We start from the raw sequence: 17927 nt of genomic DNA on the forward strand, positions 1-17927 counted from the left end.
CGGGGAAGGCGCGCAAACACACACACGGGACGCTTTAGCAAAAAGTAGACTTTTATTACAGCAGCAACTGAGGCGAATCGAATGGCCCCCCAGGGCCACCACTGCAGCACCACCCTTCTCTCCCGCCCCGTCCGCCCCAGCGGGATTGTAGAATTCAGCTCCCCCAGTGCCCGTGGGCCTCCTTTCCACACAGGCTGGGCGGGAGCCGGCAGATCAGCTACTAGCCCCCAACTAGAAGGCGGCTGCTGAGAAGGCCCAGGCCCACGTCTGTGCAAAACAAGTAAACAAAGTGCAGAGGGGAGGAAGAGAAGGGGAAGGGGAGGGTGATGCCCAGAACCAGGGAGCCCCAAAGCCCTCCTGAATAATAAAGGAGAGAAGGGGCTTCACAGGGTAATACTGACTGGGGGGGAGAGGCAGGAAGGCTGCGGGCGCGTCTAGTGACGGCTGCAGCTCTGATTAGGGGCCTGGCCCGGGTGAGCTCTAAGAGGAGACGGTGACAGCGGCTGAGTTGAGGGTGCTGTTCCTGGCAAAATTGAACTTGTTCAGGGTCTCCTCTAGCAGAGAAGTCAGTCGGCTCTGGTCAGCCTGGAGGAGAAGAGCTGGGTGAGACAGGGCAAGAGGAGAATGCAGCAGCCAGAGCAGCTGAAGGCAGAAAGCTCACCTCGCTAATGAAGCCCAGCTGCACCAGCTCAGCTGCCAACTCGGGGATGTTCTCATCTGACAGAGAAAAGGGAGACGGTGAGCAAAGTGTGGGAGTCAGGGGCCCAGAGCCCTTCCAACAGCCCTGGTTGGGTCAGCCTCACTGCGAAAGAACGAAACAAGCAAAACTGCCCTCCAGTTTTAGGAGCTAAGATATTCGTTCTTTGTGCGTCGATGTGTTGCTGCCTTGTAGCCTTCTTCCCCACCCCTAAGAATGTTCCTCACAGATAAGGCTCACGGGCTCTCATCCTCTGAGGGAAAGGAGAGACTCACTTGGCATCAGGTCACAGCTCAGGTGCCGGTTGAGTTTGTCTTCCAGCTTCAGAAGAAGTGTCAGCTGGAGAATAGGATGGTCAGAAAATGAGGCTCCTCTTCTCCCCCCACCCCCAGCCACCTAGCCCCATGCAGCCCTAGCCCTGAGCCTTACATGGTGTTTGACACCCTCCTCCACGGACTCAATGTTGCACTGCATCAGCACCACCTAGGGAGAGGGCACACAGAGGGTCATGACAAGAGACACTAGGCCATAAAAAGCCAACAGCTGGAATACTTTCCAGTCCACAGGAACATTCTTTTCTCTGAAGGACAAAGCCTTATTTGACGTGTCCTCTTCTTCCCAACACCATGACCAGAGACCTCCACCCCCGCAGAGCCCCACCTTGCGGGTCTCCACCTCAGCTGGTTCGGGTGTTGGAGTCTTGACAGAGGGGGGCACAACAGGTGATGTCACCTCCTCCTGCTGTGGCTGCTGGGGCCGAGGTAGCCCAAAGGCTGTCAAGGGGTAGATCCCATTCCTAGAGGGAGGTCAGACAGGTCACACAGGCTCTTTGAATGCCTTAGAACACCCACCCTGCTTCCTCCAGCAAGCCTTTCCTCTCGACCTTCTCTCACCTGACATCTTCAAGGAATTTATCCAATTCCAGAGCTGGTGACTGAGAGTACCTGCAGAAGAAAAGAGAGAAAGCATATAAAAAGAAAGGAAATAAACAAAACAGATTCAACAATTCCCAAAGAGGGATCCCTGGGTGGCGCAGCGGTTTAGCGCCTGCCTTTGGCCCAGGGCGCGATCCTGGAGACCCGGGATCGAATCCCACATCGGGCTCCCGGTGCATGGAGCCTGCTTCTCCCTCTGCCTGTGTCTCTGCCTCTCTCTCTCTCTGTAACTATCATAAATAAATAAAAAAATAAAAATTAAAAAAAAAAAAAAAAAAAAAACAATTCCCAAAGAATGGACAGTTGACAGAACCTTCGATGGTAGTGACAAATCTGTCCCTTTCAGACCCTCTCAGTTACTCACAAAGTCTGAACTGGTTCTCTTCCTGGTCCTGCAGGGATTTCAGCCAGTACAGCACTGGTATCCATGTTTTTGGTGATCTCCTCCAGAGCATTCTCAGGGATCATGTCTAGAGGGCATGATAAGATGGGAAGTTATGGAGAGATAGATTAATGTCATGGAAAGCCCAGGGGTCCTGGGGGGTAAAGAACTCCTTTGGAAATGGAAGAGGGAAGAGAGCATGCCAGTGATAGTTATTAAGGCTCCAGATGGGAAGAAAATTCCTAGTAGGGCCAAGAAGACTCACGTTGGTGTCCCACAATGCAGTGGGCAGCAAGGAGTTTGAGCGAGGGCACTTCAAACAGTGCTGGGTGGAAAAGAAGTTCTCTGGCTGTTGGTCTGCGAGCAGGCTCAGAATGCAGGCACTTTTGAATGAACTCCTAGAAAAGGGAACAAGGAAGGAGAGTAGGCATCTGGCAACCAGGCCACTGCACTCATCGTGCTACTTCATCACTCATCATACTTAGCACAGGCCTACATACTAGGTGATCAGCACCAGTTGAGGGAACAAACTGCTACATGTATTTGAAAGGGCTCTGAAGATGCTGAGGTATAACATGGAAGGTGCTGTTCACTGGTTTTCTGGTTTTAATGGTTTTTCTACTATCCAACCATAAACTTTTTTTTTTTCTATTCAAACTTACGAATTCTTTTTCCTGATTTTCTACTTCTCTGCTTTATAAGCCCACTCACTGCCTACCTTACCTTCCTCTCTCTCACCAAAGTTCACCTCTCTGTTTCCAAACCTATCTGTTGTGCTCAATAGTACTCACCATCTTTTTATTTCTCAAGCCTACTACCACAATTTCCTTTGTCTCCTACAATCATTTATTAAATTCACTGGCTTTCCCCAAGCTTCCTCTACACACACGGCCTACCCTTCCCACTTCCTGTAGGCCATGACGATTAACGGGCTTTTCTTTTCCTCCTTACAAACTCAAAGGCCAAGGTCATATGCCTAATCTGTCACTTGAATGCTCCAACCTAACACACAGAACCAGAAATTTACTCCGCACTAACTGAGCTGTAACACTATCTAATGAGTTACAAACTATTCTTGTTCAGACCTTCCTGTCCAGCCTTTACTTAACTATAATCTACCTACTGATTCATAAAGCTACATCCTTTAAATCTTAGTTTGTTATTTCAAGGCACTTTCCCCTCCTAAAACATACATACATACAACATACATACACACACACACACACACAAACAAACACACGCATACGAAACCCTAAGTGATGGATTTAATTCAAACTCATCAGTTTGTTTAAAAATATCAAGATGGGGGCAGCCCGGGTGGCTCAGCGGTTTAGCACCGCCTTCAGCCCAGGGTGTGATCCTGGAAACCTGGGATCGAGTCCCACGTCAGGCTCCCTGCATGGAGCCTGCTTCTCCCTCTGCCTGTGTCTCTGACTCTCTGTGTGTGTCTCTCATGAGTAAATTAATAAAATATTAAAAATAAATAAATAAATAAATAAATAAATAAAATAAAATAAAATAAAATAAAATAAAAATATCAAGATGGTTGTCTGATAGCATATACCAATTACCTTGAGGTAACCATTAAATTATTTACCTTGACACAGATACACCTATATTAATATACAACCTTTACCCTCAATACTACCCATCTTAAACCCTTAACCTGTGTGTGTATACAAAAAACAAGGTAGGCACCACCTAGGAAAATATTTAAATATTCACTGCTTTTGCCTGTCCTTTCTGCTTTCTGTTCTCTGACTCTTAGAAGACAGCATATTCCAAGTAAAAAGGAAGAAAAACCTCAAGACATTTCAAACTGCTGATAGAGTGACCCAAAAGATTATTACCCTCTGTAATGGGTCTTCTAGAAGCTGGATGGCACTGCTGATAGCTTCCTGTGGCACATATGAGGACTCTCCATTGCCCTGAATCTCCAGCACTGCCATCTGCAGTGAGGGGGAACAGAAAAGACTTCAGAATTTCAGTGCTCCAGAATCACTCCCTCAAGACCTTAGTTGGCCTCCCCTCCCATCTTATAATCTGATCCCTTTCTATCACCACTGCTTGTGGTTTCCTCACCTCCAGTGCACACATGCCAAAGGAGTAGATGTCTACTGCTGTTGTCACATTAGTGACCTCTAGGGAAAACAGAGAAGCCTTTGGTGAATCAGAGGATAGGGGCAGAGGGTGGCAGAAATGCCTTTTAAAAACTTTTTGTATGCCAGCAGAAACTAGAAGTTTCAGTTCTATTACCTCTGGGCCTCAGGTTATAAGGTGGAAACCTGGGGAACAGAGAGGGCAGAGAAACTGAGGTGCCTCACCTCCATACTCCGGTGCAAAGAAGTGTAGGTTCTTCTGCTCTTCCCGACAAGTCTTCACATGATTGTTGATAGTGTCAGGAGCCACTGGGAGTAGGGGAGATACCCACAATCTGACCACCATCAACAAAGCATAGTCTCACTCCAGAGAGAGGTTCCCCAAAAGCCAAATTCTCTCCTGAAGACTCTTAACACTGAAAGTGCAAACCTGTCCTCTTCTTATCTTGAACCACAAACTAAACATGAACACCACCTACTTCCCCTTTCTTGGGTCTAGCGCTTCTCACTTAAGGTCCCTAACTCAGTAACAACAAACATACCACACTAAACTAATAGGTATATGGGAGCCTTGGGCTGGCCAAGCAGCAATGGAGGCTAAGGAAAACCTTCCCCCAAACTCAAGAATATCTAATCCCTGTCACATGAAAATGTTTGGTCTAGTTCTTTCAGACACCTGCAAATTAGCATAAAAACATAGGCAGCCCTTCCTAACCTGGGACAATTTAAAGATCTCAGAAACTTGGATAAAAAAGAGTAAGAAGGATTAACAATACAACCAACTAGACAGCCTCCTTCTCACCCAACTTTGCTGACTGAAACTCAAAACAGCTCAAAGCTGAACCAACACCCTTGAATCATTCTCATGTTTAATCCACCAAAATGTGAAACTCCTCCTCTACTCTCTTATTCCTCAACATTCCTGCCACAGGCCTGAACGAGGAACCAGGGCCGGGCCCAATTTGGACTCACTCAGATCATAAACAATGACTACGAATCACAGAGTGTCTGGGAGCACAGTATGATTTAGGGAACCAGCCTGATGATGAAGGGAAATAAGAATCCAGGACATAAATGGCCGGCCAGGCACAATCCACAGGAAACAAGCAAATTATGGAAGGGCAAGCAGGTGGAGGGCTGGTAGGGAGAAGCCAAGCAGGCATAAGTAGGCAGGGAAGGTAGGGGAACGGGGCTTGCTCCCACGACTGCATGCACTGGGCAGCCGCAAAGAGGAGCAGAGGGAGCACAAACAGAGCCCCAAGTGGGGCAACAGGGAGCTCTCACCATTAGCAAAAATCCTATGAAAGACTGTTGGGAACAGAGCAGCCCGTAAGCGGGAGGGAGGAAAACAGAGAAAAGTTGTGAGCGATGGAGCAGCCAAGCCCCAGACAAATGGACACACAAACCACACACAAACACAGCACACAGAAACGTTATACACTGCACACAGATACACGGCAAATGAAAGCACTCACAGCAGACACAGCCTGGAACCTCCTTGCGTAGGGTCTGGCCACAGGGGCTCAAGTCAGACCTTAGACCCATCTCTTGCCCTTTCCCAACGTCCTACCAAGATCTCTGGATTAACCCACTTCCCTCCAAAAAAAAATGTTTAAGATTAGACCCTACCCCCTAATTGACTGGCCTCTCCCTATGAATGACCCCTAGCAGAGTCCTATCTCTTACCACCAGCCCACACCTCAGAATTTTGCTCTACTCTCCCACTCCTTTCATCTTACCCCCATGGTTCCCAAATTCCCGAGGCTCCCCTGCCCAGAACCTCTCCCTCCCCTCACCAGAGCCAATCTTGATGAGTCCGTTGTGCTGGATGAAGATGGTGTCACAGGTCAGGTTCCCATGGATGATGGGGGGGTCACAGGAGTGCAGGTAGCTGTGGGGGCACTGGGCTGTTAGAGGGGCCACTGGGAAATTAAGGGCAGGGGGAACCCAAGGGTTAAGAGGAGCAAGGGCCTGGTCTCCTGCTGGTCACCACAAAGATAATCCCCACACTCTGAATCTCCATTATGCCTGATGAGTTAAATAGCTGGATAAGCACTAGGAGAAAGAGGTGGGAGATAGTATTGTGGTTAGGGCATTACAATGGACCCTTTAAAAGACCATAGGGGCCTAATCTTGACAGTAGAGGACTCAAAAAAAAGTGGGCTGAGGCAGAAAAAAACAGCAGAGTAGTGCCTTAAAATCTCTTTGGAGGAACTAAACCAGAAACTAAATCAGGGGAAAAACACTAACCAGATCCTACTTACCTAAGGGCAGAGAGGATTTGCGTGCACCAGCGCTTCCAAGCCTGGAAACAGTGTAGTCAAAGGGTCAGCAGTAATCCCTTCTCTTAACCCTCCAACTAGTTTTCCTCCATCCCTTCCTGCTTAGCTTCATGATTAATATAATCTTTTTAAAACACCCAAACTAGCCTAAAGCTTTGTCTGCTCTCCCTTCATACCTTTTCATTCATAGTCTTGTGATTCTTTTTGGTCTTCTTCAGAAATTGCTTAAGACTCCCAGATGACATGTATTCTGTGATAAAAATAACCTGGAGAGGCAAAACACTCAAATAAAACCTTAGAGTAGGAATGATTCCCTATCTGTTGACACATATACCAGATATATATTAGATCTGAAACCTGGTGGTGGTGATTATTTTAAGTTTCCCTCCTTTTGTTGTTAGCAACACTTCCTTAGATTTAACAGGACAAAACCAAACAAACAAACAAACAGAAAAAAAAAAAAAAAAAGAAAGAAAAAACCCTACTGAACAATAAGAGCTATGGAAAGGAAACAAAAGTTTGCTCATTTCTGCCCCGTCCATAACCAAACAAAAGGCATCATAGATCATAGTAGGCAAAGCCCTACTCTCACCTCCACAATAGCTGATTCCAGTTTTGTTTCAAAACTATCTATTTTCATCTCTGAATGTAAAAAGAACAATAAATGTAGCTAGTCTCTTTGCAGTAAGCTTAAGAAAAAGTTCTTACCCTGGCCTTGTTCTCTTTAATGTCAGCCCAATACTTATGAAACTTAACAATGTTGAGATGTTCCAACTGAATCAGATTATCAAACACAGCACGGACTTTTTCCTGAGGGCAGGAGAGAGAGTGGGATAACAAGGTTCAGAAATTACTGTAATCCTGAAAAGCCATTCCCTATCCCTCCCCAGAAATAATCTAACCCCAACATCCTCTCCTCCTAATCAGCTTCTCAACACCAATTTCTCTTTAACGCCTGCATTCTAATACCCTACGGGCTACATTCTTTCACCATTACCTACCTCCTGCAGCTTGTAGTTCTTGCGCTCAGAGAACTGGACCTCATTCCACACAACCTCTACACCCTCCTCTGTATCCATGGCCAGGTATGCACTGTCAATACCTGGTACATTCCGTTGATTCACCTGAGAAGAAATCCAAATGGAAAGGAATTACTAAAGTTATCGTATAAACCATTTTAATACTCCAAATGATCATCCTCTCCTAGGCTCTGATCTGTTAAAGTTTGGTGTGACCCTTTGAGACTTTCCCTTTCCACTCCCCCCAGAGTGACACTACCATCACTTTACCTCCTCCCGCCTCTTCTGCCAGCGTCCACATGGTGACTCTTCCAAGATCTCAGACTCATCTTCACTTTCTTCTTCTTCCTCTGGGGAAGCAGCTGAGGTGGTGGAGGTCACAGGAGGTGACACTGATGTCAGGCCAGGAGCTGAGGATGAGGATTCTACCTTTGGGTCTGAGCCACTGCTGACTACTGTCTGGGACTCCCCCTCCGACATGCTGGAACGAACACTCAGGCCTGTATTGGTTGGGGCAAGGATGAAGGAAGAAGGCAGAAAGGGTCAGGATAGATCTATAAAGATTTAATCCTGGGGCACTTGGGTGGCTCAGTTAAGCATCCAACTCTTGATCTCAGCTCAGGTCTTGATCTCAGGGTCATGAGTTCAAGCCCCATGTTGGGCTCCATGCTTAATCCTAATAACCTCATCTGGGGTTAAAAAACAAAACAAAACATCGGTCTCCCTTGTTTCCTTTAAATCCAAAATCAAATTAATTCTGTCTGAACATTGAAACATTAACTACTTCTTAGTCTAGAGAAGTGAAGCTATCGTGGTTGAAGATGACCCATGAGGAGTGGCAAACCTAAGATTTATGACAATATAACTCCCATTTTTCAGGTTCAAATGAACAGCCAAATCAGGGACAGACACCATTCCTTCTCAGCAATACTCACCCAACAATCTTCCTTTAAAACTTCACCTGCCTTTATGTGTTCAAGAACTAAGCTACACGGCCCTATTCAGATGACTCTAGACCCCAAAATCTTTCACTGATTCAGCCCTAAGTCTGGACCTGTAGCACTCTCAGCCAATTTATCCAGATGAAACCCTCAAGCTAATTTATTCCACTAGAATTCTGGCATTTGCTATCCATCCCTCCTACACATAGATCAAGTCTACTAGTCCATGCTGAGGATACCCTTGGGCCAGGTAACTGGCAGTGGTTAGTGACTTCATCCCTGATGCCCTCACCTCCCCTGTGATGTGAGTGTGCAAATGGGTATTGGTTAGCAACATTTTTTTTTCATTCACTCATTCAACAAATATTTATTAAGCACTTACTGTAGGCCAAGCACTGGGCTAGGTACCAGAGATAAAATAGTGAATAAAATAAATGAGATGCCCACATTTATGGAACCACAAATTTAAACAAATCTAGAACTTTCAGCTTCCAGCTTTCATTTCATCCAAACAGCTCAAAGGCTCCACCCTCGGGGATACCAGATCTGACAGAGATATTCCCTCATAAACAAATAACTCAAGGAGTGCCGGGTTGGCTCAGTCTGTTAAGCATCTTCCTTCAGCTCAGGACATGATCTTGGGATTGAGCCCCGAGTCTGGCTCCCACTTCCCCTGCTCAAGCTCACTCTCTCTCAAATAAATGAGTAAAATCTTTAAAACAAAAAAATTTTTAAAAAGAACAAATAACTCAAAATACAGCAGTTACAAGAAAAAATACTATATAGTACAATATTTTTTTAAGGCACATGGCTATTTGGAAGAAAAAGAATTCTCACAAGCTAAATGTCGCTAACTTATCCAGACAGTTGCAGGACAACCACTGAATGTTATTCCATCTCTCTAAGAACAAAGGCTATGACGGAGCTGAAATCTGTGTGTGCTGGGCTCAAAGGAGTGCTCCATATGAAAGTGACATTCTGGAAAGTAGACTTCCTCCTCTAAATTCAGAATACAGAAGCCTCTGATCAACAACAATCTTTCAAAAAGCTCTTATTTTAGAACTCCTGGATACTCCCTTCTGCCAATCTCCACCCCCAATTTACACTATGTTTAACCCAAATCAGATTCTTATTAAGATGACATTCTAGTAAATACCAGATAACCATAAAGCACTACAGAGAAAATCTGGCAAGATATTCTTTGCCTGTTATTATCTAGGTCCTGCCTATCATAGACTTTATTCAACCAGACAAGAAAGCTGTCTTAGTAATGTACCAGAACACCAGTTAGAGATCACTTTCCTTTTTCTTCCCCCCTGAAAAGCAACTAAGAAAATGGTAAGAAAGTTCATAGGGATTACTTTCTAGAGCAGCTATATTTATAGAATGCATCTTGAATCTGAACAGCTAAGTAAAAATTCCAGCTAGATGACAATAGTAAATACCACTGGAGCTCCGATACAGGAAGCCTGTAGCCAATGGATTCTAAGGAAACCTCTTGACCCAGGTCACAGACAATCCACAGTAAAGCACCACAAAAGAAGCCAAACCTTTACCAGTCACAGCCGTGTCCTTGTTTTCTCCCTCCCCAATCTTTCCCCAGCAGGCAAAACCAAGGCACTGCCCAAGATGCCCTAGCACTTCCCCTCCCGATGAAGAAACCTTTGCAACGCTGGGGTTTTCTTCTCAGGGTCGTTCAGAGGTTTAAGAGATCACATACGGAAAAGGCCATTCACGCCCCTACAAGGGAATCTCCTCGCCGCTTCCAGCCACCCCGAGAATACTGTGTTCACTTCTGAGCAGTGTAGGTAGATCGTCGCGCAAAGTTTTTCTCGGAGACTTTCATTTACTGGACTGCAGCCCCTCTGCATTTCAACTCCTCAGCAACAGCTCGCAGGCCACAGGCCTCTGGGCTGCCCTCACCCCGAGCCGACCACAGGGCCTCCGGGACCCACAGGGTTGTGTGGTCAGACGTCAAAGCAAGCGCAGGGAACGGCCTCACGCTCCAACAGGTCCCCTGCCCGCCGTCTGCTTGCGAGCGCCGCGGGTCCCGCAGGCCCGGGAGCCAGCCGCCGCCACCTCATCAAAGGCCAGCCCCGCGGCGCCGTCAGGGGCGCAGGCCACGCCCCCGCGCTGTCGGCGCGCCGGCCTCCGCCAGCAGGCGCGGCCCCGACGCTGCGCTTCCGCAGGCCGCGGGGCCCGCCACCGCCGCCCCCGCCCCCGCGGCCGGCCCCGCCTCTCGTCAGCCCCAGTTCGACACGAACGCCAGGGCCTCGCGCCCCGCGCCCCGCGCCCCGCGCCGGCAGAATTCCGGGTGGCCGCCACTCAGGGCAGGCCGGGAGGGCCCGGCCGAGACTGTGGGGCCGGGGCGGCCCCTGGGCTCCGGCGGGCCGGGCCTCGGGCCGCCGAGCGAGCAGAGCAGCCTCCAGACACCCGCCTGCCGGGGTCCCGGCGCGTCGGGCCGCGGAAGCCGACCCTTCTGTCCGGTCGCCGAACCCGTCCCTCCCGCTCCCTCCCCTCGGCGCTCACCTCCCGACTCCGCTCCCCGCAGCCTGCGCTTCAGCTCCAGCTCGGGTTCGGGGCCGCGGACCAGAGAGACTCCCTCACAGCTGCGCTCCGCAGCGCAACCGAACTGCGGGCCCCGCCCTCGCGGCGTCCCGACCAACAGATGGGCGGTGCCGCACTGCCGTTGGGTTGCCATTGGATGGGGCGGCCAAGGTGGGCGGTGCCCCGGGAAGACGGCCGCTCGCTGCCATAGTCTCCAAGCCGGTCTCCTCCCCTTGAGCCTGTCCGGTTGAGACCTCTCGGAGGCATCGGTGTGTTGGGTCTCGGCTGGGGTTGGTCTCACTGTCCACCCCTCCGTCCAGTCCAGGTGCCCCCGATGAGTCCGCCGGGCGAAAGGAAGGCCTTCCGTCTCCTCTTGAAGGCGCCATGACAGTTCTGTTCCGACTAAAAGACAAAAGGAGCGAAAGACGTAGCCTCACACCGGGAGGAGCGCCCACCCACTTTCATTATTTGTAAGGGGCGAGACTGCGCAGGACACCAGTTCTTCAGCTTAAAATTTTTCCTGAACGTATCCTGAAAATTGCATAGCACCGACCTTTGCCAAAACTTTGCAGGAGGTTTTCACAGATGACTCGTTTGATCCGTATAAGAAATTGAAAGGCTAACTGACACATGCAAAAAACGAAATCAGAGGCATTAAGGCTATTCACCAAAAGTTGATAGGAGCCAAATCTAGCATCCAAACAGTAAGATTTATCAAAGGCTTCCTTGAAAAGATGTTTGGAAAGAATTTGGATTGACTTCAAGGAAGTGAAAGGGAAAGATCCGGGGTGAGCCCATTGGTCTGCGAAAACTAAACGCTGAGCCTGAGCGGTAGAAATTCGCTCTGCCATTAGACGTGTATTTTGAAGGGAGGAGGATGAATCGGTTTTCAGAACTTGGCAATGCGATAATCACTAAATTTCACTGTCCTTAAAGGGTATCTCTTAATCCTCTTAACTAATGTAAAGAAGAATATATGGCAAAAGCCCTCTCGTTTTCTTATCTCTTCATCTCAAAATACTTTTGCAACCAATCTTTCATCCTTGATTCTTTTACGTTTCAGAGGGCTCACACATTCTTTTAGAAATCTGATGAAAGTTATGGATCTTGTTTTGGATATTTAGGAAATGAATTTGTCCCCTAAATTTAGCATATAATTTCAAAAGACTGAAGTTAAAAATCTTTTTGTTCTAATCTTCAAAGGAAGGTTGTTTCTCCCTTTCTCCAGGTTAACCCTTTCTCCTTGTGGGCTCCAAGGCAATTGGGGCACCTGCTCCCCTATAAACATTCATTAAATATCAGTTAATATTATTATAGTTTCCCATTCTCTTCTGTTTGGACCTTATCATTATTAACCTTTCCTTTTTAACTAACTCCTTCTTTCAAATATGCATAGAGGACCCATTGGCGTCCTCCAGCTCTCATTTTATTTCTAACTTTTCATGTTTAAACAGCTCAAACACTGCATTTTCGCCACCTCATTTTATCCTGCTTTAATAAAATTTATTGTAAACAATATTTCAAAAATATTTATGTAATATCTTCTATGTGCTATGGTCCACTGTTTCAATTGCCTTATGACATATTAACTCATTTAATCCTTACAGGAATCCTATGGAATATTGTGAATTAACAATTGCTATAGAATGTGAAAATCTCTTGTAATCCTATTTCAACAGAAGAATTAAGATTTTGATGTATGTATCCATTTTTCTGTGCATGTATTAATATATGTGTATATAATTTAAAATGAAAGCAAGCTGATAATACATAATCTTTTTCAAATTACTCCTTGTTTTTCTTTTTTTTTAAGATTTTATTTATTCATGAGAGACACAGGCAGAGGGAGAAGCAGGTGCCATGCAGGAAGCAGGAAGCCCGATGCGGGACTCCAGGATCACGCCCTGGGCTGAGGGCAGGCGCTAAACCACTGAGCCACCCACGGATCCCCTCATATAGCACTATTTTAATCTTTTAGCCACTGTGAAGTATTCCATTGTCCAGCGTTTACTTACTAACTACCAGGGGGCATCAGGGTTATTTCCAACATTTATTATTATAAGTAAAGCTGAAGTAAAGTCTTGCACATATCTTTGCCTGCTTGTGAAAATTATTTTTATACGGTTATATAAGTAGAATTGCTAAGTCAGGAGCTAAGAACATTTTAACTTGAATGGATATTGCCAAGTTACTCTTCAAAAAGATATCAGGGATCCCTGGGTGGCACAGTGGTTTTGCGCCTGCCTTTGGCCCAGGGCGCGATCCTGGAGACCCGGGATCGAATCCCACATCAGGCTCCCGGTGCATGGAGCCTGCTTCTCCCTCTGCCTGTGTCTCTGCCTCTCTCTCTCTCTGTGACTATCATAAATAAATAAAAATTAAAAAAAAAAAGATATCAAATAACAATATCAAGAGTATGTAAAGGGGACACCTGGCCGGCTCAGTGGTTGAGCATCTGCCTTGGACTCAGGGCATGGTCTGGGGGCCCCTGGACCAAGTCCCACATCGGGCTCCCCTCAGGGAGTCTGCTTCTCCCTCTGCCTATGTTTCTGCTTCTCTCTGTTCTCTCAAGAGTAAATAAAACTTAAAAAAAAAAAAAAAAGTATGTTAGGGTTTAGAGGCACTTGAGTGGCTTAATCAGTTAAGCATCCAACTCTTGGGATCCCTGGGTGGTGCAGCGGTTTAGCGCCTGCCTTTGGCCCCGGGCGCCATCCTGGAGGCCGGGGATCGAGTCCCACATCGGGCTCCCTGCATGGAGCTTGCTTCTCCCTCTGCCTGTGTCTCTGCCTCTCTCTCTCTCTCTCTCTCTCTCTGTGACTATCATAAAAAATTAAAAAGAAAATAAAAAGCATCCAACTCTTGATTTCAACTCAGGACATGATCTCAGGGTCGTGGGATTGAGCTCCGTATCAGGATCCTTGCTGAGCACAGTATGTGCTTGAGATTCTCTTTCCTTCTCCCTTCTGCCCTCACCATGCACCCACATATGCTCTCTCTCTCTCTAATAAACCTTTCTTTTAAGAAAGCAATTTTAGGTTTACATCAAAATTGAGAAGGTTCAGAGATTTCCCATTTATTACTTCACCCCATGTGAAGTGTAATTGAAGGTGCTGTTTGTAGACACATAACACCCGATGAAAGCCCAGCCATCATGACAAACCCTTGAGTGTTGTCTTGAGAAAATGATGCTGGTCATCACAGCTTCAGCATCTCCTGGTTTTTGATGTTAGGCTCCCCCAGCTGATCTCAGAGTTTCCTGGCTTTTCCTCCTCCCCCTCTCACCCCTTTGCTGTCCTGTGTAGTGATTTGGTGAGAGAAATTATTGCTGCCTACCACCCCCACCCCAACCTGCCCACACTACGTATGAGTTTCAAGTTTTATTATTGCAATAAAAGTGCTTTATGCTGGCTTTTCAAAAAAAAAAAAGTATCAACATCACTCACCAGAAAGATATACATTTTATTGAGGACAAACTTACATTGACCTATCCTAATCACCCAAAATCCATAGTGTACCTTATGGTTCACTCTTGGTATTGTACATTCTATAGGTTTGGAAAAACATCTAATGATATATATCTATCATTATACAAAGCATTGTTACTGCTCTAAAAATCCTTTGTACTCTGCCTTCCCAACCCTAGCAACGACTAATATTAATCTCCATAGTTTTGCCTTTTCCGGAGGTCATATACTTGGAATCCTATAGTATGCAACCTTTTCAGGTTGGCTTCTTTCACTTAATGATATGCATTTAAGGGTCCTTCATGTGTTTTCATGGCTTGATAGCTCATTTCTTTTTAGCACTGAATAATATGCGATGGTCTAGATGTACCAGTTAATTTTATCCATTCACCTACTAAAGGACATCTTATTTGCTTCTAACTTTTGCCAATTATGATAAAGCTCCCATAAATATCTGTGTGGTTTTTGTGTGGACATAAGTTTTCAACTCCTTGGGTAAACACCAAGGAGTGAGATTTCTTTTTTTTAATAGGTAATTTATGAAGTTTATTTCTTTTTATTTACTTAAAATCAATTAATTACCATATAATGTATTATTAGTGTCAGAGGTATAGTTTAGTGAATTCATCAGTTGTATAGAACACCCAATGCTCATAACATCACATGCCCTCCTTAATGCACATCACCTAGTTAGCCCATCCCCCCCCACCCCCTCTCCCAGCAACCCCTCAGTTTGTTTCCTATGATTACGTCTCTTTGGTTTGTCTCCCTCTCTGATTCTGTCTTGTTTTATTTTCCCCTCCCTTCTCCTATGCTCCTCTGTTTTGTTTCTTAAATCCCACATGTGAGTGAAATTATATAATTGTCTTTCTCTGACTGACTTATTCTGCTTTACATAATACCCTCTAGTTCCATCCACATCGTTGCAAATGGCAAGATCTCTTTTTTGATGGCTGAGTAATATTCCATTGTGTGTGTGTGTGTGCGTGTGTGTGTATACCATATCTCCTTTATTCATTTGTTGGTGGACATCTAGACTCTTTCCATAGTTTGGCTATTGTGAGCATTGCTACTATAAACTTTGGGATGCAGGTGCCCCTTCACATCACTACATTTGTATCTTTGAGGTAAATACCCAATAGTGCAATTGCTGGATCATATGTTAGCTCTATTTTTTTTTTAAAGATTTTATTTATTTATCAGAGACACACAGAGAGAGGTAGAGACATAGGCAGAGGGAGCCTAATGCAAGACTCAATCCCAGGACCCCAGGATCACAACCTGAGCCAAAGGCACACGCTCAACCACTGAGCTGCCCTGGTGCCCCCAGGGTAGCTCTATTTTGAACTTTTGGAGAAGCCTTCATACCCTTGTCCAGAGTGGCTGTACCAGCTTGCAGTCCTACCAATAGTATAAGAGGGTTCCTCTGGCCAAGGAGTGCAATTTTTGGATTGTTAAGATTATGTTTAGTTTTGGGGCACCTGGCTGGCTCAGTTGGTAGATCATGCAACTCTTGATCTTGGGGTCATGAGTTGGAGCCCCACCTTGGGTATAGAGATTATTTAAAATCTTTTAAAGAAAGATGTTTAGCTTTATAAGAAACTATTAGGCTGGGGTGCCTACATGGATCATTCAGTTGAGTCTCTGCCTTGGGCTTAGGTCATGATCTTACGGTCTTGGGATGGAGCTGGATTTCAGGCTCCCTGCTCAATGGGGAATCTGTTTCTCCCTCTCCTCTGCCCCTCCCCGCAAATCATGTGTGAGCTCTCTCTTTCAAATAGATAAATAAAATCTTTGAAATTGGTTGTACAATTTGCATTCCTACCAGCAATGTATGAGAGTTTGTGTTGTTCCACACGCTCACCAGTATTTGGTGTTAGTGTTCTGGATTTTGGCCATTCTAGTAGATGTCTTATGGGATCTCATTTTTTAGGTTTTCATTTCTATGATGACAAATGATGTGGAGCACCTTTTCATATGCTTTTTTACCACCTGTATATGTTCTTGGTGAAGTATCTGTGAGGGTTTTTGACCAATATTTTAATAAGGTTGTTTTTTTCTTGCTGAGTTTTATGTGTTCTTAGTATACTTTGGATAAATCTTTTATCATGAGTCTTTTGCAAATATTTTCTCCCAGTTTATGGCTTGTCTTCTAATTCTCTTGACATTGTCTTCAATAGAGCAGAAGTTTTTAATTTTATTGAAGTCCAGCTTATCAATTATTTCCTACATGGATCATATATTTGGTGTTCTATCTAAAAAGGCTTCAGCATACCCAAGGTAATCTAGATTTTCTCCTATATTCTCTTCTAGGAGTTGTAGAGGTTTGCATTTTATATTTAGGCCTATAATCGATATTGGGTTAATTTTTTTTTTAGATTTTATTTACTTATTCATGAAAGACACAGAGACAGAGGCAGACACATAGGCAGAAGGAGAAGGAGCCCAATGCAGGACTTAATCCCAGGACCTTGGGATCATGACCTGAGCCAAAGGCAGACTGCTCAACCACTGAGCCACCCAGGCACCCCCATATTGGGTTACTTTTTGTGAAGTGTATAAGGTCTGTGTCTAGATTCTTTTTTTTGCATGTAGATGTCCAGTTGTTGCAGCACCATTGTTTTCCTATGTTTATTGCCCAGTTGCATTTTCTCCTCATTTTTTTCCCTGCTCCTGTTCCTTTTTGAATTTTTTTACTGGGGTTGGTCATCTTTTTCTCACTGGCTTACAAGAGCTCTTTGTATATGAGAAAAATCCCATTGTCTTCCTAATCTCTTACAATATGAATCTCATCCTTATCTCTTTCTCTGCTGAAGCTTTTCTCTCAGTATATTATAAACTTCCACTCCTAAAGCCATTTTTCATTCTTCATTTTGCATGACCTCTTTAGCATTTGGGACTACTGAACAGCTCATTCTTAATTCTATTTTTTTTATTTTTATTTATTTATGATAGTCACAGAGAGAGAGAGAGAGGCAGAGACACAGGCAGAGGGAGAAGCAGGCTCCATGCACCGGGAGCCCGACGTGGGATTCGATCCCGGGTCTCCAGGATCGCGCCCTGGGCCAAAGGCAGGCGCCAAACCGCTGCGCCACCCAGGGATCCCTGAACAGCTCATTCTTAAAACTCCTCCCTTCTCATTAATACTGATTCATTTCTCTTTCAGCTTCTTATCCTAATTTTTCTTCTTTTTCTATCCTTCCCTCCTAGCTATTAAAGTGCTTACTAATATGCTCAAAGTCATATTCTTTGTTCTCTCTATACCATGCTTTAGAAAATATATTCCATTCAGCGTATCACCTGAATAATATTTTTATTTATCTCTAGTACTCTTTCTTCCCAAGCTCCAAGACAGTATTCGGTACTCCAGTGTCACTTCAAACCTAATTTACCTAAATATTCCCATCGGATGTCAGTAATCCACCTCAAGAATCAATTTAGAGACACCTGGGTGGCTCAGCGGTTTAGCACCTGCCTTCAGCCCAGGGCGTTATCCTGGAGTCTCAGGAGTTGCTTATCGCATGGTGTTCCCTGCATGGAGCCTGCTTCTCCCTCTGCCTG

General features: G+C 45.4%; 1 protein-coding gene and 1 long non-coding RNA gene across 6 annotated transcripts; one reads left to right on the top strand and one right to left on the bottom strand.

Annotated features, from left to right (window-relative positions):
• Positions 1 to 33: 33 nt before the first annotated feature.
• NRBP1 (nuclear receptor binding protein 1) lies at positions 34 to 12685 on the bottom strand. 5 transcript variants are annotated; one of them, XM_072771445.1, is made up of 19 exons: positions 10885 to 12685; positions 7685 to 7914; positions 7397 to 7519; positions 7104 to 7205; positions 6572 to 6661; positions 6378 to 6418; positions 5910 to 6004; positions 5398 to 5421; positions 4339 to 4422; positions 4097 to 4155; positions 3865 to 3963; positions 2280 to 2412; positions 1997 to 2102; positions 1591 to 1641; positions 1358 to 1493; positions 1127 to 1180; positions 973 to 1036; positions 662 to 717; positions 34 to 585 (listed from the first exon to the last, which is right to left on the bottom strand). In XM_072771445.1, the coding sequence occupies exons 1-19, from the start codon at positions 11054 to 11056 to the stop codon at positions 481 to 483; spliced, it is 1824 nt and encodes a 607-aa protein (XP_072627546.1). In that variant the 5' UTR covers positions 11057 to 12685; the 3' UTR covers positions 34 to 480. The 5 variants fall into 5 exon arrangements, with proteins under 5 accessions (XP_072627546.1, XP_072627550.1, XP_072627547.1 ...); XM_072771449.1 differs by lacking the exon at positions 10885 to 12685 and adding an exon at positions 10279 to 10420; XM_072771446.1 differs by lacking the exon at positions 10885 to 12685 and adding an exon at positions 10076 to 10255.
• LOC140601965 (uncharacterized) lies at positions 11506 to 13292 on the top strand. The gene is made up of 2 exons (XR_012005022.1): positions 11506 to 12599; positions 12716 to 13292. It is a non-coding gene; the product is annotated as an uncharacterized lncRNA (long non-coding RNA).
• Positions 13293 to 17927: the final 4635 nt, after the last annotated feature.

Source organism: Canis lupus, chromosome 12 (assembly GCF_048164855.1).
Source record: "Canis lupus baileyi chromosome 12, mCanLup2.hap1, whole genome shotgun sequence".
In the NCBI taxonomy this organism is placed as follows: Eukaryota; Metazoa; Chordata; class Mammalia; order Carnivora; family Canidae; genus Canis; species Canis lupus.